Consider the following 22,918-nt stretch of genomic DNA (forward strand, 5'->3'; position numbering starts at 1 on the left):
TAAATTTTATCAGCATATCGATTGCGCAACCAGGGGTGGAAAGACCTTGGATCATTGTTACTCTAACTTCCGCGACGCATATAAGGCCCTGCCCCGCCCCCCTTTCGGAAAAGCTGACCACGACTCCATTTTGTTGATCCCTGCCTACAGACAGAAACTAAAACAAGAAGCTCCCACGCTGAGGTCCGTTCAACGCTGGTCCGACCAATCTGATTCCACACTCCAAGACTGCTTCCATCACGTGGACTGGGAGATGTTTCGTATTGCGTCAGACAACAACATTGACGAATACGCTGATTCGGTGTGTGAGTTCATTAGAACGTGCGTTGAAGATGTCGTTCCCATAGCAACGATTAAAACATTCCCTAACCAGAAACCTTGGATTGATGGCAGCATTCGTGTGAAACTGAAGGCACGAACCACTGCTTTTAATCAGGGCAAGGTGTCTGGTAACATGGCTGAATACAAACAGTGCAGCTATTCCCTCCAAGGCTATCAAACAAGCTAAGCGCCAGTACAGAGACAATGTAGAATCTCAATTCAACGGCTCAGACACAAGAGGCATGTGGCAGGGTCTACAGTCAATCACGGACTACAGGAAGAAACCCAGCCCAGTCACGGACCAGGATGTCTTGCTCCCAGGCAGACTAAATAACTTTTTGCCCGCTTTGAGGACAATACAGTGCCACTGACACGGCCTGCAACAAAAACATGCAGTCTCTCCTTCACTGCAGCCGAAGTGAGTAAGACATTTAAACGTGTTAACCCTCGCAAGGCTGCAGGCCCAGACGGCGTCCCCAGCCGTGCCCTCAGAGCATGCGCAGACCAGCTGGCAGGTGTGTTTATGGACATATTCAATCAATCCCTATACCAGTCTGCTGTTCCCACATGCTTCAAGAGGGCCACCATTGTTCCTGTTCCCAAGAAAGCTAAGGTAACTGAGCTAAATGACTACCGCCCCGTAGTCACATCCGTCATCATGAAGTGCTTTGAGAGACTAGTCAAGGACCATATCACCTCCACCCTACCTGACACCCTAGACCCACTCCAATTTGCTTACCGCCCAAATAGGTCCACAGACGATGCAATCTCAACCACACTGCACACTGCCCTAACCCATCTGGACAAGAGGAATACCTATGTGAGAATGCTGTTCATCGACTACAGCTCGGCATTCAACACCATAGTACCCTCCAAGCTCGTCATCAAGCTCGAGACCCTGGGTCTCGACCCGCCCTGTGCAACTGGGTTCTGGACTTCCTGACGGGCCGCCCCCAGGTGGTGAGGGTAGGCAACAACATCTCCTCCCCGCTGATCCTCAACACTGGGGCCCCACAAGGGTGCGTTCTGAGCCCTCTCCTGTACTCCCTGTTCAGCCACGACTGCGTGGCCATGCACGCCTCCAACTCAATCATCAAGTTTGCGGACGACACAACAGTGGTAGGCTTGATTACCAACAACGACGAGACAGCCTACAGGGAGGAGGTGAGGGCCCTCGGAGTGTGGTGTCAGGAAAATAACCTCACACTCAACGTCAACAAAACTAAGGAGATGATTGTGGACTTCAGGAAACAGCAGAGGGAACACCCCCATCCACATCGATGGAACAGTAGTGGAGAGGGTAGCAAGTTTTAAGTTCCTCGGCATACACATCACAGACAAACTGAATTGGTCCACTCACACAGACAGCATCGTGAGGAAGGCGCAGCAGCGCCTCTTCAACCTCAGGAGGCTGAAGAAATTCGGCTTGTCACCAAAAGCACTCACAAACTTCTACAGATGCACATACGAGAGCATCCTGGCGGGCTGTATCACCGCCTGGTATGGCAACTGCACCGCCCTCAACCGTAAGGCTCTCCAGAGGGTAGTGAGGTCTGCACAACGCATCACCGGGGGCAAACTACCTACCCTCCAGGACACCTACACCACCCGATGCTACAGGAAGGCCATAAAGATCATCAAGGACATCAACCACCCGAGCCACTGCCTGTTCACCCCGCTGTCATCCAGAAGGCGAGGTCAGTACAGGTGCATCAAAGCTGGGACCGAGAGACTGAAAAACAGCTTCTATCTCAAGGCCATCAGACTGTTAAACAGCCACCACTAACATTGAGTGGCTGCTGCCAACACACTGACTCAACTCCAGCCACTTTAATAATGGGAATTGATGTAAAATATATCACTAGCCACTTTAAACATTGCTACTTAATATAATGTTTACATACCCTACATTATTCATCTCATATGTATACGTATATACTGTACTCTATATCATCTACTGCATCTTTATGTAATACATGTATCACTAGCCACTTTAAACTATGCCACTTTGTTTACATACTCATCTCATATGTATATACTGTACTCGATACCATCTACTGCATCTTGCCTATGCCGCTCGGTACCATCACTCATTCATATATCTTTATGTACATATTCTTTATCCCTTTACACTTGTGTGTATAAGGTAGTAGTTTTGGAATTGTTCGTTAGATTACTCGTTGGTTATTACTGCATTGTCGGAACTAGAAGCACAAGCATTTCGCTACACTCGCATTAACATCTGCTAACCATGTGTATGTGACAAATAAAATTTGATTTGATTTGATTACTTATTGAGTGTATGTAAGCTTCTGACCCACTGGGAATGTGATGAAAGTAATAAAAGCTGAAATGAATCATTCTCTCTCCCATTATTCTGACATTTCACATTCTTAAAATAAAGTGGTGATCCTAACTGACCTAAGACAGGGAATTTTTACTAGTATTAAATGTCAGGAATTGTGAAAAGAAGTTTAAATGTATTTGGCTAAGGTGTATGTAAACTTCCGACGTCAACTGTATGTCTATGCTCAAGAGGGCGCACACCTGACTCTCACACACAGAGGTATGAGGCCAGTCGTGTAATTTTGTGTTGTTGATTTTCCCATATGATTTTCCTACATGAAGAGGCTATTACTCTGCTTGCTCACAAAGTTTTCCTTTTTTTGAAGCAGTGCTATCATTTCAGCTGACTGAACTTTTGGCAGAGCATTCCTTCTGAAAATGAAGAAATTATGAAAAAATCAAGTGTTTATCTGGAGATAAGAGTAGGTGCTGAACAGTTTTAAACACAATGAATAACAGGTACATCATAATTCCCTCATCTCACAAGTAGCCACACAGTTGAAAGGCTAAACACTTGTTTAAGTTGCGGAAAACCCATCTCGGAATAACGTTCCCCACCCAGGGGCTGGAGGAGGGAGATAAGTGGCTGTCCACATTGTGTCAGGAGAAACAGCAATATGAATTTGATTATGTTTTTGTTGCTTGCAGTGCTACTGTCAGTGGGGGAAAAAATTGTTTCATTTTCCAAATAGACTGCCTTGTCCCTCATACATAAGCGATGGCAGAGCGAGAGAGAGAAAGCTTTTGGGGTTTTTCTTGCTTATTAAAACTGAACATGTTGGCAAAAGCATTTCTTTCAGACAATAATCATTAGAGAATCTCTGAACAAGAATGATATGGACTGATGGTGTTTTTGAAATTGTTGCCTCACTGTTTTAGGGCTTCTTTGCTGGCACTGATTTGTTTCTGGGAAATAGTTTATTCTACTGATGGCGTGTCAGTGACGTAGAGGCATCGTTCCATCAGCACTCTGTTAAATTGGTTGTCTAGCAACACAATTCTGCAGAAAAGAGAGAAAAGATGTCTGAAACCAATAATTTAATTCTGTTCAAACGCATTCCAAGCACTTGAAGTCTTTTGTCACCGAGTACTTCATGGCTTGAACAGAACAAAGTCAAGGACAAACAATGACTAGGAAAAAAAAGTTGTACAAAAATAAATGTATCAAATCTTTTGTTGATGTGAAAATTAGATAAAAATATGATTTTAAATAATATTGTCTTGTTTTAATATTGTTTCTCTCTTTCGCTCTCAGCTTAATAAGCAGCAGCTGCAGGCGGTGAAGGATCACTTCCTGGCCTTCCTGAATGGGGAGACACAGATCGTGGCGGACGAGGCCTTCTGCAATGCTGTGCGCAGCTACTACGAGGTAAGACCTCACCCTCGCCCCTAAAAAAAAACATTCAGTATAAAACACTCTATATATGAACCTTAACATATAACTTTGTCAGTGCTGAAGTCCTTGAGGGCCACAGTCCTGACAGTTTTTTATTTTCTCCGTCGCACATAATTTATCAATTTACTGATTGGCCACTGATTGACACCACCATACGCTGTCACTGTGGGCCCGGAGGACAGAGTTGGGCACTGCATTGCCATTGTATGTAAATGTTGATGTGGGCTCACTGGCTAGCTTCTATTGTGGCATGCTCTACTTACCACCGGGAGCCCAGTGGGGGTTGCAGTTTTCCAGTGCCACACTTGTCTCCCAAGCAGTTGTTTATTTCAGCTGGACTGTCTGGAATCTGTTCTTTAGAAGAAGGGCCTTACCTCTTGTGCTCTTCAATTTCGCCTGACTGGCGCCTCCAACTTGGCAGAGAGAACTACAGGTGCCAGTGGTATAATCTCAATAAACAAGGCTTTTTCTGTCCCACTTAATCTCCGTTATGTGGTTACCCTCCCTCCTCCAGTCTGTCTGGAGATGGATAGGGTCATTTCACTCTTACGGGCCATTTTGTAATTAACGTTATTGCGAGTGTCTGGTGAAAAATATTTGAAATCGATCAACTGATGCGAACAGCTTATGCGTGGGGGGGGATTCTGAAGAGGGCGCTCTCAAACACCTCCACTCCCTCTTTCTCAATACGTCTATCACTTTCCTCATTGCGGCACACTTGTTTAGTCTTCCACTTTCTTTCCATCCCACTTAGCACCCACATTTAATTTTTGGTCTGTTTTTCCCTCTTTCTTTCCCTCTTATTTGCAATCAGTCCATCTCTCGTTGATATATTTTATTTTACTTTTTCCCTCTCGCTTTCTCCCTGCCTGTCCCTCGTTTGTGGTCTCCATCTTTGCCCCTTCCTCTCCTCATTCCTCTTTCCCTGTCTTTCTCATCTGCTGCAATTAGAGGCTGAGAAGCCTGCTTGACTGATAAGATTTTCATCTCATAACATATGATAGGCACAACTCGCTTCAGAGGAAGAGAAGGCTAAATTTACTGATTGACACCACCATACGCTGTCACTGTGGGCCCGGAGGATAGGGTTGGGCTCTGCATTGCCTCATCAATCTCTTTCCTTGTCTCAGTCTCTCCTTCTCTTCCTTTTGAAGAGTTGTGACTATCATACGTTATGAGATGGAGATCTTATCAGTTGAGCGGGCTTTTCAACCTCTTTAATTGCAGTAGATGGGAGAGGAACCCATTGAAGTCTATGCCTGTCTTTGCATGGCTCACTATGTGAAGAGTGTCAGGGCAAGACATGATCAAAGACGACTTGTTATTACTATTCAGTGGACATCGTCTTGAAGTGTAAGTAGCGCATCAACTTTTTGAATTCTCAATTTTCCAATGCATCCTTAGAAGGCATCTGCTAGAGTGAGGAAGGCCACAGGCCATATGTCCAATTGGAAGAGGTGGAATTCTGACTTATTACTGTGCTTACACATTTACCCATGATGCTCAGGACTATGCAAATCCACTAAAACAGACTCTCAAAAGGTTCAAAATATTTGCCCTTGTCACTCCAAGTACATGGCGTTTGTGCTTGATCATGTTCATGTAGTCGTTGTTGTTCCTATGGATATGTAGGGGCATTGTGTAGTTGGAAGTCAGCAGCAGCACCACTAGAACAGACCCAGGCACATAGAAAGGATTATAATGTGATCACTGCGTGTCAGGTAAGTCCTTAGGCTTGATCAATACAGTAGCTTTGTCAATACACCGCAATGCCCTGTTACCATCCCACAGTACACTATTAATTTTGTCTATTGATTGCTTACTGCCCTCTGGTAGTCTCCATACCTGCTAGTGCGTGTACAGTGCATTTGGAAAGTATTCAGACCCCTTCCTGTTTTAAACATGTTTTATGTTACAGCCTTATTCTAAAAACACACAATGCCCCATGATGACAAGGAAAAAAGATGGCATTTCTAGTCATCAGACTAGAAATAAACAAGTGTCACATCTGAATGAAACCTGGCATCATCCCTATGGTGAAGCATGGTGGTGGCAGCATCCTGCTGTAGGGATGTTTTTCAGCGGCAGGGAATGGGAGGCTAGTCAGGAGCAAAGTACAGAGGTCCTTGATGAGAACCTGCTCCAGAGTGCTCAGGACCTCAGATTGGGGCGAAGGTTCATATTTGATCGAACATCTCTGGAGAGATCTAAAAATAGTTGTGCCTCCGACGCTCCCCATCCATCCTGACAGAGCATGAGAGGAATTGCAGAGAAGAATCGGAGAAACTCCTCAAATACAGGTGTGCCAAGCTTGTAGCGTCACGCCCAAGAAGACTCCAGGCTGTAATCGCTGCCAAAGGTGCTTCAAGAAAGTACTGAGTAAAGCAGGGGTGGGCAATTCCAGTCCTCGGGCCTGATTGGTGTCAGTTTTGCCCCCAGCCCCAGCTAACACACCTGACTCCAATAATCACCTAATCATGGTATTCAGTATAGAATGCTGTTTGAATCAGCTGTGTTTGCTAGTGATGGAGAAGAAGTGTGACACCAATCAGGCCCTTGGAGTAAAGGGTCTGAATACTTATGTATAAGTATATTATATTATGTATATACTTATTTTTTTTGCAGAAATGTGTACAAAACTGTTTTTGCTTTGTCATTATGGGGTATTGTGTATAGATGAGGGGGAAACAATCTCATACATTTTAGAATAAGCCTGTAAAGTAATACAATTTGGAAGAATGAGGGGTCTGAATACTTTCCGAACACACTGAATTTTCTGCTCTACCTCGGGCATTTTCTGCTCTACCTCGGGCTTAACATTTACACCACGACCATGTCTGTCAAAAGTTTGTATTACTGTAATGATGGGGCGGTGAGTTGGAAGCAGGTGCAGGTGAAACGTTTTATTAAAACAACAAAACCAAGAACTCAACACTAACAAGGCAGTATGCCGATACACAAGAACAATACCAACTGGTGAGTGAACCTGGGAGAGGGACATATAAAGGGGAGGAAATGATGAAGGTAATGGAGTCCAGGTGTGAATCATAATGTCGTACGCCGGAGGGGAGGAGCAGACGTGACAATTACTTTATTGGCTCTTCTTTTTGTTTAAGCTGCTGTGCAAAAGTTGGATGTGTGTAAAACCATTGCTTATCATTTCAACCCGTTCTTAGTGGGGGTTCTTCAACTGTATTAATGAAGTGTATGGGAAGCATGGAGGCAATAAAGTGGAGGACTGGAAGAAGAGGGGAAAGCGAGAGGAGTGTTAGAGAGGAGAAGAACAGGTGATGATGGAGAGATGATTAAGCATGGAGAAAAAAGGGATGTCGAAGAGAAAGGCATGTAACTGGTGAGAGAGGAAGAATGGGATGTGGAAAGAGATGGAGACAGACAGTGGGGGGAAGATGCTTATCTAGCAGTACCGTTACATGTTTATTTTATCAGGGAGTCATACTGAGAGAAGAGCCTGAAGGAATTTCAGGAGTTAGCCATCCCTGAGACTGGGTGTGGTGACACGTTTGTCTGAAGTTCGGTAAAGATGGACTTTTTGTAAAAGGGCTTTATACATCGTAATCTATCAACCTCCGTGACATCAAAGAGGACCAACTAACTTTCTGGTAGAGAATTCAGTTATGAGTACTGTTTCATAGCCATTTGGAATCACAGCACTTCATCCAGCTACTTATCACTGCATTCATGCATAAACTTGATGAATATGAAATGACGGCTCACCAATGTCAACTCTGAAATGTCTTTGTGTATGCCTGTATGAAATTCTTATCCCTATGTGTCACATTGCCCGCACGTACTGTATATTAACTGGCTTATGCATTTATTTGACAAATTTATGCCTGTAAGATATTCAATTGGACTGCATCATTGCAGCTGTCTGATATTTAGCTAATTAGCATCTTCCCAATAATTTCGCACAGGTTTCACAGTAAGACGGGAAAGCTTGGCGTAAAAACAGGATTTTATATTTTACATTAACATGTCAGAGAGCACATTGATATGCTACAGAACAGAGTACATCTTCAATTACGTAGCATAACACTGACCATGTGTGCCATAGTGGCTGTCACACAGTTTGTATAGTTAATTATTTCAAAATGGAAAAGATTCTCCAGTGATAGTAATCAAGGCATCATTCCATAATTTTAGCTCCGGCAATATTTTCATCAGTCAGTGTTAGTTCCTTCACTTGTCACTCTTTCATTTTATTTATTTATTTGATAAGACATTTGATACTGAATTACCAGAGAACATTATTCAAATTCGTTCTGCCGTCTATTTTGGGAATACATCAGATTTGTTTTGAGATCGATACACGATGTGTTCTCAAGCTGAACAAACATGAGTACTGACTAATTGGTTAGTGCTACTTTTTCAGTTCTTCTAAATTACCAATCAGCTCTTAGTCCATTAATTAATCATGATTTTAATTAGTTTAATTACAATTTGACACCAGTTATTTAATTACAGCTTTTTGAATTTCACCAAGGACTCAATTTCATTGGACTGACCGCCCGACCATTCGTTAAGAGATGTCAACCTCATGAACAATATGATCATGGCCAAAGCGCTGATCAAGATTTCTCAGCCAATTCAAACTTTTAAAATGGAGTCCAATCTCTCAGAAACTAGCCGCCCACCCAAGATTAAAGGACTATCGATTGACTAGGCCCAAGATATTCATTATCACCTGGCTTTGAATGCTTAGCATTTCTAGGGTATTCGTATTGCTTTGTGCTCTCAATTGGAGATAACGATCTCCTGTGCTTTGTGCGTGCGCCTGCTTTATCCCTGGAAAATAGGGAATTAATACATCACTCATCACCTGGCTCTGTGAGAGGTGAAGTGGGCTTAACAGACTTCATCTCTTGTTCTGTGTCTGGTGCCTGCTAGCCGTCCACTGGGTGCCTGACCGTACAAACCACCAGCATGCTCTGTGTGTGGGTTAAGCCCCTTAAGCACTACCACGTGGCCAAGTTAGGTGTTAAATATGCAGGTGAGTGATACTCCTTTGTAATGAGGGAGTCTGGATAATGATAATTATGGTTGTGATGTTGATTGTCTTGTATTGACTTAGGTATTTTCATTGGATCTGTACGTGCACACTCATTTGGTGTCTGCTTGCTACCTATACAATGACATTTAGCCCTGCTTAGTATGCAGAAGGCGTTGGTGGGATTTTCCTACACCCATTCCTTTCAATTATTTATTTACCTCATATTTTCCATTTATCCCCTGTTGCATGCTATTCCTGCTGGTTGACAGCCTGGGTCGTTTCATTTCTTCTCATCAGTCTGTCACCTCACGGTGTCAAGCACTGACAGAGCCACCAGACTTGTCTGATAGAGGACAATGTTACTTAGCAACCTGTGGATCCTGGCAAATCTGAGGGTATGGCTTAGAGGTGACAGCCCTCAGTCCTCCCACTCGGAGTTGTGTGACAGCGCTGGTGACCAGTAGAGGTTGCTTACACATCTTACATGGAGAAACCTGGGAGATGTGTCTTCGTCATCTCTTGGCTTTAATCCCTCCACAGCTGTAATGCGCCAGATCATTGCGCAAAGGCATGTACAGGACTTTAACTGTCTTCCATGACAACTCTGATTGACAGGCCCATGAAGAGCCTGTTTTAACCAAAGTGTGAGTAAGATAGGCAGACAATACCATTGACCTTTTGAAAGACTAAGGACTACACATAGCCAATTAGGTGGCCATCAAGTGAGAAATGAGGACTGGGATCCACATCGATCCATTTTGATTCACCTCAGTCCTCATCAGTGCCTGCCAGTGCCCTGCTACCCGAAGACTTCCAGTCATTGTGCTAATGCTAGTTAATACTGGACACAGACATAAAATGGTATCCACAAGTTCATCTGACTCTGGGGAAGTAGAGAAAGGGTCTCTGCCACAATCCTGAGTATCCCTTGAACTAATTTACCACACGGCGATGTCACAATGGAAAGGCCAAAGCTCCATCCCACCAAAACAGGCTGAAATGTCATGTGATCTTTTCAAACAGCTTTTACACAAAAAGGACATTATCAACATTTTCACAATATTATTCCAACATAGTGTGGAAATATATATTAATATGAAACATGAAAACCACGACTGCACTGGGCCTTTTTCAATTATTACTTACTCTGATTCTCTCTACTTTTTGAGGTGTAAAAACAACACCCTTTTAAAAATGACACTCTCTGTAACACATTCTGTATATAGCTAGCTAGCATAGCTGTCTATGAATCCAGAGAATCTCTGCCACAACAGAGGGAGTCTGCTCTGTCCCCTGCAGCAGTCAATTCAGCGCTTCTTTCTCTGGTGGCTTCCTGGGACAGAGTGGGAGCGTGGTGGCTCTACGGCAGCTCCTGCAACTGTCTGTTTGCTTTGATATGGGTTTGTGTGAACGCTCCTAACGTGGCATGAAAGTGGATTTACTGTCACTGAGGGGGAGGGCAGTAAGGAGAGTAGCTTGGATTGTGGATAATGTGTGGATTCAGGTCTTAATGTGTGTATTTTTTGTATCTAGTATTGTGTATGTACATGGTTATGTCGATGTGTGTGTTTTGGGGTGTATGTGAGGAAGCAAAATGTTTGCGGGTATGTGAGTGTCAGTCAGGAGGATGAGAATACCTTGCTTGAACCCTCAGTTGTCCATAGATACTGTGGTTAGTAACATCTCACTTCCCCTCAGAGGGAAGATAGCAGTCATGTCTCCCAGTCCATTATGTACAGACAACAGAATTGACACTTTCCCACTCTGTCTGTGATGTGTCATTTCTTCTTATTTCTTGTATTTTTTTATACTAGTATTACATTTGTTATTGATAATTGCATTGTTGGGTTGAGTTTGCAAGAAAGGCATTTCACTGTACTTGTGCATGTGACATTGAAACTTGAAAATCATGAACTCTCACTGGATGCTTTCGTTATGTTCCTCCAGACATGTGTCAAGCCTTTGCAGAGCTTTCAGATGCATTCAACTGATCACTGACTTAATTTGTGCTAATGTCACTCAAAGCAAAACATGGACAGCTGTCTAGGTTTGCACTTTGAAATAGTGGTTATGTTCACTCCAAAACCAAGGTTTTTCAGACCTTCAAGTGTTGAAATCCATGTCCCTCGTCATCCGGATCGAAAGATGGGCACCGTGTCATGTCAGCGTTTCAGACGGTGCCAATCTTTCCCATTTAATTAAGGATTGAGGCATACAGTATAGTGGGATCTACAACAGATTGGTGTGGGACATCTAAACATTAGACTGCTTTGAGACAAAGTTTATTTGGCGTGAACGCTCACTTTAAATCTGTCGCTCTGTACCTGCTGTTCTCTCCTTGCACAGCGTTTTCCCTTCCAACAAAGCAACAGATGAAAAGAGGCTGCCAATCAATCCAAAAAATAACTCTCTTTCATGATTTTCCCTTTTAGAGTAAGATGAAAAGTGCAGTAAAGACCCTCTGTATAAACATCTACCATCGCCAGTGCTCCATAGGCACGTCATTAGCTTTACTTTTGCCTTGATATCCCTTTTGTTAGGCGACCCAGTGGATGAAAGACCTCAGTGGGAACTAGGTGGGACACCATTTATGTTGGTATATTGCCTTGACCAAATTGGTCCGTTTGTCCCAGGCCCCCATGGAGAAATATATAGTTTTGGACTAATCACAAGGTGTTGAAAATAATTTCCCCAGTTTCCTGCAGGTTGGAGTTTCGCAATGATTGTTCTATGGTGAGTTTGAGAATCAACAGGCACCAGAAGGTTGATTGTGTTGTAAACCTGTAATTTGGTCAATTCCATTTTCATCTCAGCTGTGCTGCTTTAGTGCTGAAACCGAACTTATAAATAATGTGAAATGCATAAAAGACTCAATCCTTCACTGAAATGATGCACTGATGTCAATGAGATTTGTGCAAATGTTGGAGTTACTCATACTTATCTCAATTTAGGATTTTGCCATCAGTCACATTTCACAAAGTCGTTTGCCACAGGCATGAGTCACCTTGAAGCGATGTTGGCAAGACAGAGCCTCTGATTGTATCTGGAGACCTTAAAAGGAAGAATTTGGTTCACAATGGAGAAAATATTTAACCACTACATTCAGTGCATTCGGAAAGTATTCAGACCCCTTGCTCTTTTCCACATTTTGTTACGTTACAGCCTTGTTGTAAAATGGATTAAAATAAAAATCATTATCAATATAAACACACAATACCCCATTATGACAAAGCAAAAACAGGTTTAGACATTTTTGCAAATGTATTACAAATCAAAAAAACTATACCTTATTTACATACATATTCAGACCATATCCTGAGGCCCATTGTCATGCCATTTATCTGCTGCCATCACCTCATGTTCCAGTATGCTAATGCACAGCCCCATGTCACAAGGATGTTTACACAATTCCTGAAAGCTGAAAGTGCCCCAGTTCTTCCATGACCTGCATACTCACCAGACATGTCACCCATTGAGTATGTATTGGATGCTCTGGATCGACACGCACAACAGCGTGTTCCAGTTCCCGCCAATATCCAGCAACTTTGCACAGCCAGTGAAGAGGAGTGGGACAACATTCCACAGGCCACGATCAACAGCCTGATCAACTCTATGCGAAGGTGTTGTGTCACGCTGCATGAGGCAAATGGTGGTCACACCAGATATTGATTGGTTTTTTGATCCACGCCTTTTTTAATGCATCTAAGACCAACAGATGCATCTCTGTATTCCCAGTGATGTAAAATCCATAGATTAGAGCTTAATTTATTTTAATTGACTGATTTCCTTATATGAACTGTAACTCAGTAAAAATGTTAAATTGTTGCATGTTGCGTTTTATTTTTCTTCAGGGTATGTTCAAGCAGCTTAGTCTTGGAGGTTTCGCAGATCACAGACAAAAGAGCACATAAAATCAATCAGTAATGAGCGATTTGTAGGAGATTCATAGCGGAAGAGTCTGTCAATGCATCCCACCCTCTCCCCTCTCTGTGTGTGATCTGAGTGTTGATGGACTCTGGCTCGTCTGGCCTTGTGTAATTCTTGAGGGAATCCTCACACTGGAATCCTGTGCTTTTGTCTTTAAATGATGCCGATGGGAACTGTAAAACAGAGGTGCCGTTCAACAAGAGTAATAGTTTGCAACCGTTGGCTAACGTTAGCTAACATATTTCATTTGTTTAATGTTATCCGCAACCGTTCGCTAACATGTTTTATTTGTTTAATGTTAGCCGCAACCGTTCGCTAACGTTAGCTAACAGTCTCAGAAAATGGTGTGCGGCAAACGTAAGTGTTTGTTTCGGGTCTAAACTGCTTCTAAAATTAGTAAAGTGACCATGTAACGTTCTAAGATATTTAGTAGGAATAGCTAAGTCGTTTTCAGTTTTTGAAAATTGTCTCTAAAAAGGCACAGTAATCCTAACAAAAAATAGTTGTTTGATGTTTCACTGTAACATGTTGGAATGTTTATTAAATCGTTCAACTAAAATAGTTACTTTGGCAAGAAGCGTTGTTGAACTCGTCTCAGGACTACTATTTGAAGCTGCTCAACAATCAGGATGAACTACTGCAGCAACTAATCACATAACACCTGACGTGAGTTTGTGCCTTGCAGGTTCTTCAGGCTCATCTTTCAAACCATGACCTGTTTTTCTGATTATTAATGTCTGACTAACTGAAACACTCATTGATATCCTCCATAAATCGAAAGATATCCGACATACCACTTTTCTCTCTTCACTTCCCCTACTTTTGTTACGAAGCACGAATCAGACAGCAGACTCAGTATTACATGGGGGAAATAATGGATGCAGTTACATATTGTATAGTTTTAAAACTCCAGTATTTTTCCTTCATAGCTTGTTTTCCTTCATCTTTAAAAAAAAAATGTTTTTCAGCACTTTTATTTCCATGATTGATCAACACTTTTTCTCATGGCTCTCCCTTATCCCTCTGCAAGCAGACATTTGGTGAGCAATATGTTTGGAACATTGAATCGCAATAAAATCACAGTATTGAATGTTAATACGTATAGAATCATAGCCTCGTATGAACCATCCTGGTATCACGAGATTTTGATTTGTACGAGGCTGATAGTCATGAGAATCGCAATACATATCGTTTCGGGACCTAAGTATCCTGATAATATCGTATCGTGAGATTCCTGGCAATTCCCAGCCTTAGTATTAAACCTAAACAAGTGCATTCGTAAAGTATTCAGACCCCTTCCATTTTTCCACATTTTGTTACATTACAACCTTATTCTAAAATTGATTAAGTAATATGTTTTACTCAATGTAAACACAATACACCATAATGACAAAGCGAAAACAGGTTTTTAGAATGTTTTGCTAATGTAAAATACCTTATTTACACAAGTATTCAGACCCTTTGCTATGAGACTCGAAATTGAGCTCACGTGCATCCTTTCCATTGATCATCCTTGATGTTTCTACAACTTGGAGACCACCTATGGTAAATTCAATTGATTGGAAAGGTACACACCTGTCTATATAAGGTCCCACAGTTGACTGTGCATGTCAGAGCAAAAACCAAGCCACGAGGTTGAAGGAATTGTCCGTAGAGCTCCGAGACAGGATTGTGTTGAGGCACAGATCTAGGGAAGGGTACCAACAAAAATGTATGCAGCATTGAAGGTCCCCAAGAACAAAGTGTCCTCCATTCTTCTTAAATGGAAGAAGTTTTGAACCACCAAGACTCTTCCTAGAGCTCAATCGGGAGGAGAAGGGCCTTGGTCAGGGAGCTGACCAAGAACCTAATGGTCACTCTGACAGAGCTCCAGAGTTTCTCTGTGGAGATGGGAGAACCTTCCAGAAGGACAACAGTCTTTGCAGCACTCCACCAATCAGGCATTTATGGTAGAGTGGTCAGATGGAAGCCACTCCTCAGTAAAAGATGCATAACACCCCATTTGGAGTTTGCCAAAAGGCACCTAATGGACTCAGAACATGGAAAACAAGATTCTCTTTGGCCTGAATGCCAAGTGTCACGTCTGGAGGAAACCTAGCACCATCCCTTCAGTGAAGCTTGGTGGTACCAGCATCGTGCTGTGGGGATGTTTTTCAGCGGCGGGAACTGGGAGACTAGTCAGGATCAAGGGAAAGATGAACGGAGCAAAGTACAGAGATTTCCTTGAAAACCTGATCCAGAGCACTCAGGACCTCCGACAGGGCTGAAGGTTCATCTTCCAATAGGACAACAACCCTAAGCACACAGCCAAGACAACTCAGGAGTGGCTTCAGGACAAGTCTCTGAATGTCCTTGAATAGCCCACCCAGAGCCCGGACTTTATCCTGATCTAACATCTCTTGAGAAACCCTGAAAATACATCCAACCTGACACAGCTTGAGAGGATCCGCAGAGACGGATGGGAGAAACTCCCCAAATACAGGTGTGCCAAGCTTGTAGCTTCATACCCAAGAAGACTCAAAGCTGTGATTTCTGTCAAAGGTGCTTCAACAAAGTAGAGAGTAAAGGGGATGAATACTTATGGAAATGTGATATTTAATTTTGTATTTTTTGATACATTTGCAAAGAAAATTCTGTTTTTGCTTTGTCATTATGGGGTATTGTGTGTAGATTGAGGGGGAGGAAACAATTTAATCCATTTTAGAATAATGTTGTAATGTAACAAAATCTGGAAAAAGTAATGGGATCGGAAAACTTTCCAACTGTATTCAACATCTGCATCATCATGATGTTTCCTTTGGATGATGTTGTTTTGAATAGTTTGGCCGGCAGGGTTTTGTGTGCTTATCTCCCAGACCCAAAGCAAGCAGTGGGTAGTCATTTTTTTGCCTCTATTTCCCTCTTCTCTTTCCTGCTCTTTCTCTCCTCTTCATGGCCTGTTTATTGCCCAGAGGTTAAAAATGGGATTACTGTTTGTCTGCCCGGTAAAACAGCAAAGCTCAGGGTACTGGCTTTGAAGTCTGAGAGAGCTGTAAGTGAAAACATGTTTGTTCAAATATAGTCTATCTGGGGGGCCCTCTTCGATAGTTTCTCCCTCTCCCACTCTTCTGACTCTCCTTTAATTTCCCTGTTGGTCTCTCTTCCTTTCTCCCTCACTCTTCATGTTTGTCTTTTGTTTCTCTCACTTGCTCTCTTTCTCTCCCTCAATTGCTCTCTTTCTCTCTCACTTTCTTTCTCTCACTCTCCATGTTAGTCTCCCTCACTCATACACACACACTGAGTGTTATATTGTAGAGGTGACCATGTAGCAGGAGTCCACTATCTTTCAGAGTTGCAGGACAAGGGAACTCTGTCCGCCTCCTGCTGTTTTTTTATTGAAGTTTTATTACGTTTTCTTGTTTTTCAATCAACCAACAAAACACACTCCACATTCACAGATGTGGCAGACTTTTAAAAAATGAAATAAATACAAATAATATATAATTCATAAGGTCATAAGTGAGATTTTCAAGAGGGAGAAAGTCAACAATCTGGTCAATCCACATTTTAAATGTAGGAGAAGTATTAGAGGCCCACAATAGAAGAATACATTTCTTAGCAAAGTATGTAATATTCATGAGCACATTTTCTCTGTCAGGATCAAGAACAAAGTCCTGCTGGGCATTAAGAAGATAGATACACAGGGTCATATCAAACTGTACATCCTAGTATTTTCTGTGCAGCAGTATGTATAGATTGCCAAAATCTGGCAATCTCTCTACAGTTCCAAAATACATATAGGTTTCACTTTCAGAGGTACATTTTTTACAGTTAGGAGAGATGTCTGTTTTCATTCTATGGAGTCTCAAAGGAGTGTAATAAAATGTGCACAAAAATTCATAATTTAGATTCTTTCATTTTTACATTAGCTCCTTATCAGCTCTGCCAGAGGCTCCGCCCCCAACAGGTAGAGCAGGGGGGACAGCGAGCACCCTTGTCTTGTGCCCCGTCCCAAAGGGAATCTGTCAGAATTCAGTCCGTTAGTAGTCACCATGGCATTTGGATGAGAGTATAGTGATTTGATCCATTTAATAAAGTTTGGGCCCATATTGAACTTCTCTAAGACTGAGAACAGAAACCGCCACTCCATCCTCTAGAACGCCTTCTCAGCATCCAGTGAAACCAGCAGGACAGGGGTCTTCTGTGTGTTTACTTGATCAATAATATCAAAAAGACGGCGAGTGTTATCAGAAGAGTATCTGTCTCTAATAAATCCAGTTTGGTCTGCTTTTATTATTTTGGGAAGAAGAGTGTTTAGTCTTTTGGTGAGTAATTTGGTAATTATTTTGTAGTCGAAATCCAACAAGCTTATGGGCCGGAAGGACGAGCAGGATAGAGGGTCTATGTCTTTTTTGAGCAACACTGTAATGCGAGCTGTGCGCATTGAGTCTGGGAGAACATTGAGTCTGGGAGAATCCATCTGGGCCTGGGGACTTGTTAGGTGGCATGGAGGTAATTGCGTGAAGGGGGAGTTGAGATCTTCTTGGTCGGTATCTGATAGTTTAGGTGGCGAGATTCCCTCTAGGAAGGAGTGGAGTTCTACCTCTGTGTTTTCTCTCAGAGGTATATAGTTTGCAGTAAAAATCATGAAAAGTTCAATTGATATTTTTTGGGTCATCTGTGACCTCGTCCTCTGCTGTTCGAATAGCCATGATTGTACGCTCTGACTGCTCTTTTAAATTGGTAAGCAAGCAATCTACTTGGCCAATTGCTATACTCATGGTATTTCTGTTTAGTAAAGAAAACATATTTTTTTATCTCCTGAGTATAGTCCAAATTCAGTTTGGCTTTGGCTGCTTTAAGATGACTCCAGGAGGTGCTGTCTGGGGATTGTTTATGTACTTTTTCACAGCATTCTAGCTCCCTCTCAAGATCTAGCCTGTGTGCTTCCATTGCTTTTTTCTTAGAGGAAGCATATGCAATTAGATGACCTCTTAGTGTGGCTTTGGCAGAGTCCCACATTGTGGCTGGAGAAACAGGAGAATCTTTGTTGTCTTGTGTGTAGTTGTCTATCCATGTAGTTACCAATGTATGGAGCACTTCATTTGATAACATGGAGGTGTTGAATTTCCAGCTCTTTGACCTCGGATGTTTTTGCAGAGTTCAAAGCGGAGGTGGACAAAGGCGTGATCTGAAGGTGCTATGGATCCGATTGTACACGTGGCTGAATTTATGAAACTCTTTATAAAAAAAGTAATCTATACGGGAGTAGGTGTTATGGACATTAGAGTAGAATGTATTGTCTATAGATGAGCTATTAGTCTCTCTCCAGATATCTATCAGTCCCATCTCTTTAGTAAGAGTACAACATCTTTGCAGATTTAGGATTTGTGGTGGGGACTTGAGATGATTTGTCTAGGGTTGGGTTAAGGGTACAATTAAAATCTCCGGCCACCATGCCAAAGGAAACACAATGCTCATTGAACAGGGTTATCATTTTTGACATGAAGGCAGGAGTATCTGTGTTAGATATGTTTAAGATAATAATTGGTTGTCCATACAGTGACCCAGTTATCAAAATAAATCTCCCCTCCGGATCAGATATGTTTTTGTCAATTTTGAATGGAACATTCTTATGGATAAGTATGGCTGTACCTCTACTGTTCTGATTTGAAAGATGAGAAATACACCAGTCCCACCTAAGATCTGTGGAGTTCAGCATCACAGGGGTGTGTCTCTTGTAATAGCGCAATGTCTGCTTTTTCCTTTTTTAGAGCACATAGTATCTTTTTCCGTTTTATTGCATGACCTAGATTTAAGGTGCTAGTCATCGAACAGTAATCGAACTTTAGTGCAAGTCATCTCTGGGTAAAGGTAGATAACATTTAAAGCTGCGTTCACATAAAAGGAAAATAAATGGTGTACATAAAATAATAATCTCTGAACTCCCCAGCCGAGTTCCCTAACAACTCAACATATCCCGTTGGATCTATTACCCCCCCCCCTGCCCAGTCTCAATTCTGTGTTCCGAAAAAACAACGGGAACAGTTAGCAACGCACAAAGTCTCCCTCTCCCCACCAAAGAAATGCCTCATCCTCTCCGCCCCGCATTGAGTAAGTGACAACGTAGCCCCCGTCCAGACCACATTAGAAGAGGGAGAAAATAAAATCAATAGCCCAGCCTACATATACCTCCCCCAAGGGACATAGGGAACCACAAGTAATATTAGCGGGGGGGGGGGAAATAGAAGTAGGCTAAAACGTTAGTTGGCCTAGGTTAGGCTATAGAGCCTATCCCTCTCAGCTAAAGGAAAATAAATATAGATTAGACAGCTATAATGACATTTAGCGAGGTCTTTGGATATCGGCTATATGTTGTCTTACCTCCTTTAGTAATAGCATTAATTGCATTTAGTCATTGGTCCGTTTCCCATTGACCAGGATTGTCTTTCAAAAAACGTTTTGCCTCTTCGGGAGTTTTGAAGTGTCGCAGGGCTCCTTGGTGAAGAATCCTGAGCTCGTTTGGGTATTTGAATCCCCTAAAGATGCCTCGGTCAATGGAGTATTTCTCTTAACGCTTTCAGCGTATTCCAGCTGACAGGTCCTGGTGTAAAGTGAGTTAGTTGTTTCCCACTGTAATGGTGTTGATTTTCTCCGCCTGTAGGACTCGTTCCTTGTCGGTGAGTCTCAGGAAACGTATGGTGATTGGGCGCGGTGGTTGTCTGGCTGCTGGTGGGGGGCTCGGTGAGCGCTCTCGAGTTCTATGGGCCTGTCGGTGGACAGGTGGAGCCACTCGGGAAGTTTGTCTTGCAGGTAGCGGATCAGTGGCATGTTTCCCTCTTCTTTTTCGCCCAGATTTAATAGAACACAATTATTCCTTCGCCCTCTGTTTTCCAGGTCCTCTGTTTTCTCTTCCAGATGCTCTATTTTCTTTTTAAATCAAATCAAATCAAATCAAATCAAATTTTATTTGTCACATACACATGGTTAGCAGATGTTAATGCGAGTGTAGCGAAATGCTTGTGCTTCTAGTTCCGACAATGCAGTAATAACGAGCAAGTAATCTAACTAACAATTCCAAAAAAAACTACTGTCATACACAGTGTAAGGGGATAAAGAATATGTACATAAGGATATATGAATGAGTGATGGTACAGAGCAGCATAGGCAAGATACAGTAGATGATATCGAGTACAGTATATACATATGAGATAAGTATGTAAACCAAGTGGCATAGTTAAAGTGGCTAGTGATACATGTATTACATAAGGATGCAGTCGATGATATAGAGTACAGTATCAACGTATGCATATGAGATGAACAATGTAGGGTAAGTAACATTATATAAGGTAGCATTGTTTAAAGTGGCTGGTGATATATTTACATCATTTCCCATCGATTCCCATGATTAAAGTGGCTGGAGTAGAGTCAGTGTCATTGACAGTGTGTTGGCAGTAGCCACTCAATGTTAGTGGTGGCTGTTTAACAGTCTGATGGCCTTGAGATAGAAGCTGTTTTTCAGTCTCTCGGTCCCAGCTTTGATGCACCTGTACTGACCTCGCCTTCTGGATGGCAGCGGGGTGAACAGGCAGTGGCTCGGTGGTTGATGTCCTTGATGATCTTTATGGCCTTCCTGTAGCATCGGGTGGTGTAGGTGTCCTGGAGGGCAGGTAGTTTGCCCCCGGTGATGCGTTGTGCAGACCTCACTACCCTCTGGAAAGCCTTACGGTTGAGGGCGGTGCAGTTGCCATACCAGGCGGTGATACAGCCCGCCAGGATGCTCTCGATTGTGCATCTGTAGAAGTTTGTGAGTGCTGTGCTTTTGGTGACAAGCCGAATTTCTTCAGCCTCCTGAGGTTGAAGAGGCGCTGCTGCGCCTTCCTCACGATGCTGTCTGTGTGAGTGGACCAATTCAGTTTGTCTGTGATGTGTATGCCGAGGAACTTAAAACTTGCTACCCTCTCCACTACTGTTCCATCGATGTGGATGGGGGTGTTCCCTCTGCTGTTTCCTGAAGTCCACAATCATCTCCTTAGTTTTGTTGACGTTGAGTGTGAGGTTATTTTCCTGACACCACACTCCGAGGGCCCTCACCTCCTCCCTGTAGGCCGTCTCGTCGTTGTTGGTAATCAAGCCTACCACTGTTGTGTCGTCCGCAAACTTGATGATTGAGTTGGAGGCGTGCATGGCCTCGCAGTCGTGGGTGAACAGGGAGTACAGGAGAGGGCTCAGAACGCACCCTTGTGGGGCCCCAGTGTTGAGGATCAGCGGGGAGGAGATGTTGTTGCCTACCCTCACCACCTGGGGGCGGCCCGTCAGGAAGTCCAGTACCCAGTTGCACAGGGCGGGGTCGAGACCCAGGGTCTCGAGCTTGATGACGAGCTTGGAGGGTACTATGGTGTTGAATGCCGAGCTGTAGTCGATGAACAGCATTCTCACACAGGTATTCCTCTTGTCCAGATGGGTTAGCATATGCTATTGTTTCCATGGCATCTGTCAATATGTTTTCCATGGATAGGATTCGCCCCTCTGCCTCGTCCAGGCGCCCCGCGTTTATGATTATCTTGTTGTTGATGTCAGGCAAAGTATTTTCCAGGCTTGTCACCTTGCCCCCTATCGCACTGAGCTGAGAGTTAATGGCATCTAATTTAATGGTGAGTAATGTACGTTGGGATCTCAACTCAGAAAGGATGTCTTCGACAGAGTGTGAGATTGGCATTCGTTGGGCCTCTAGGTTTTTCTGAAGCTAGCTGCTTCTTGGAGGCTTTTTCAGTCGCTAATGCTCGAGTCCGGGTAAAAATGTTATCTGTAATGTCGCCTTTGTAGCCGCCATGACTGACTAAAGCTAAAGGAGTTTAAACTTGAAGTGGAGGTAAGATTAGGAATTGGAAACTACTTGGGCGGAGCTCTTAGTTCATGCAGCCATCTCGTTCAAGGGTCACGTGATCCTTCTGTTTTTAATACTTGAAAAGGAAAGTCGGTGTGAAATTTGCAGTGTGTGTGCTGCCCAATCCCAGATTGTCATATTCTTCTGTTTCAGACTGAGAAATCCGCACCGTCACGTTTTAGTGCTCACCGAATGAAAAGGTACCATCTTGCTTTGTCACTAAGGCCTGTGTGTTAGTAGTTCTGTCTCTCTGTGTGTGTGTGTGCCAGTCTATTGGGGTTTCTTGTCTTTGGACTTCCTCCTGTTGCCTATATGCTCATTGGAAATACAATTCCAACAGAGATGTATCGTGACCACTCACTCTGAAAGACAAAGAGGATAGACAGGTGGATGGGGAGCAACAGATAAATGTTTTAATATTGCAACAGGCTATCGCTTCAATATTAGCTATGTTTTATGCATAGCTAATATTGAAGCTATCCATAGCATCTTTCAGAGAAAAACTGATATGAAACTGGTGGTTTTGAATGAAGACCCATGGCCTTGACATTATACTGTCAAGTATAGTGTGCAGATGTTGCTCCTTTACTTTCCAATGGGGTATTTTTGAAACGTCTATAGGTGTTAATATTATTTTGAAGGACGAAATGCTGAGTTCTCGAAGGATACACATCTCGTCTGATTCAGTAAACAACTTGTTAGGCTTTTACTCACTCTTCTCTCCCTGCATGTATCACTCTTTTCACATTAGAATTTCAAACATTTCATTACTCACTTCTTCATTTAAGTAACTCTACAAACATACTGTAGAGCGAGAGAAATGATCTCCTCTGACAAATTGAGCAGTTTGCAGTTAAAACCCATGAGCTCCACACCTGCCAGCTATCTCTCTCTGCTTCAGTGTTATTTTTCCAGCCAGGCTGTCAAATCTGCTTCCATCTTCCTCAGTAGATTAATTTATGCAGATATTAGCTATAATTATACAACTGCAAACAAAGCATATCTTATTAATCTCTTAACTGAGGAGTAAAAGTGGAACTCTGTGCACTGT

The 22,918-nt window shown here is 42.8% G+C and overlaps 1 protein-coding gene across 8 annotated transcripts in view; it reads left to right on the forward strand.

Annotated features, from left to right (window-relative positions):
- The window catches only part of cadps2 (Ca++-dependent secretion activator 2), a 274,943-nt gene that overhangs the window by 44,704 nt on the left and 207,321 nt on the right, over positions 1–22,918 (forward strand). For all 8 annotated transcript variants that reach the window (XM_024382391.2, XM_024382574.2, XM_024382104.2 and 5 more), the window contains exon 2: positions 3,923–4,036. In XM_024382391.2, coding sequence (XP_024238159.1) covers positions 3,923–4,036 — 114 coding nt within the window. The remainder of the gene's footprint in view (positions 1–3,922; positions 4,037–22,918) is intronic.

The sequence above is a fragment of the Oncorhynchus tshawytscha genome, linkage group LG01 (assembly GCF_018296145.1).
Source record: "Oncorhynchus tshawytscha isolate Ot180627B linkage group LG01, Otsh_v2.0, whole genome shotgun sequence".
Taxonomy (NCBI): Eukaryota; Metazoa; Chordata; class Actinopteri; order Salmoniformes; family Salmonidae; genus Oncorhynchus; species Oncorhynchus tshawytscha.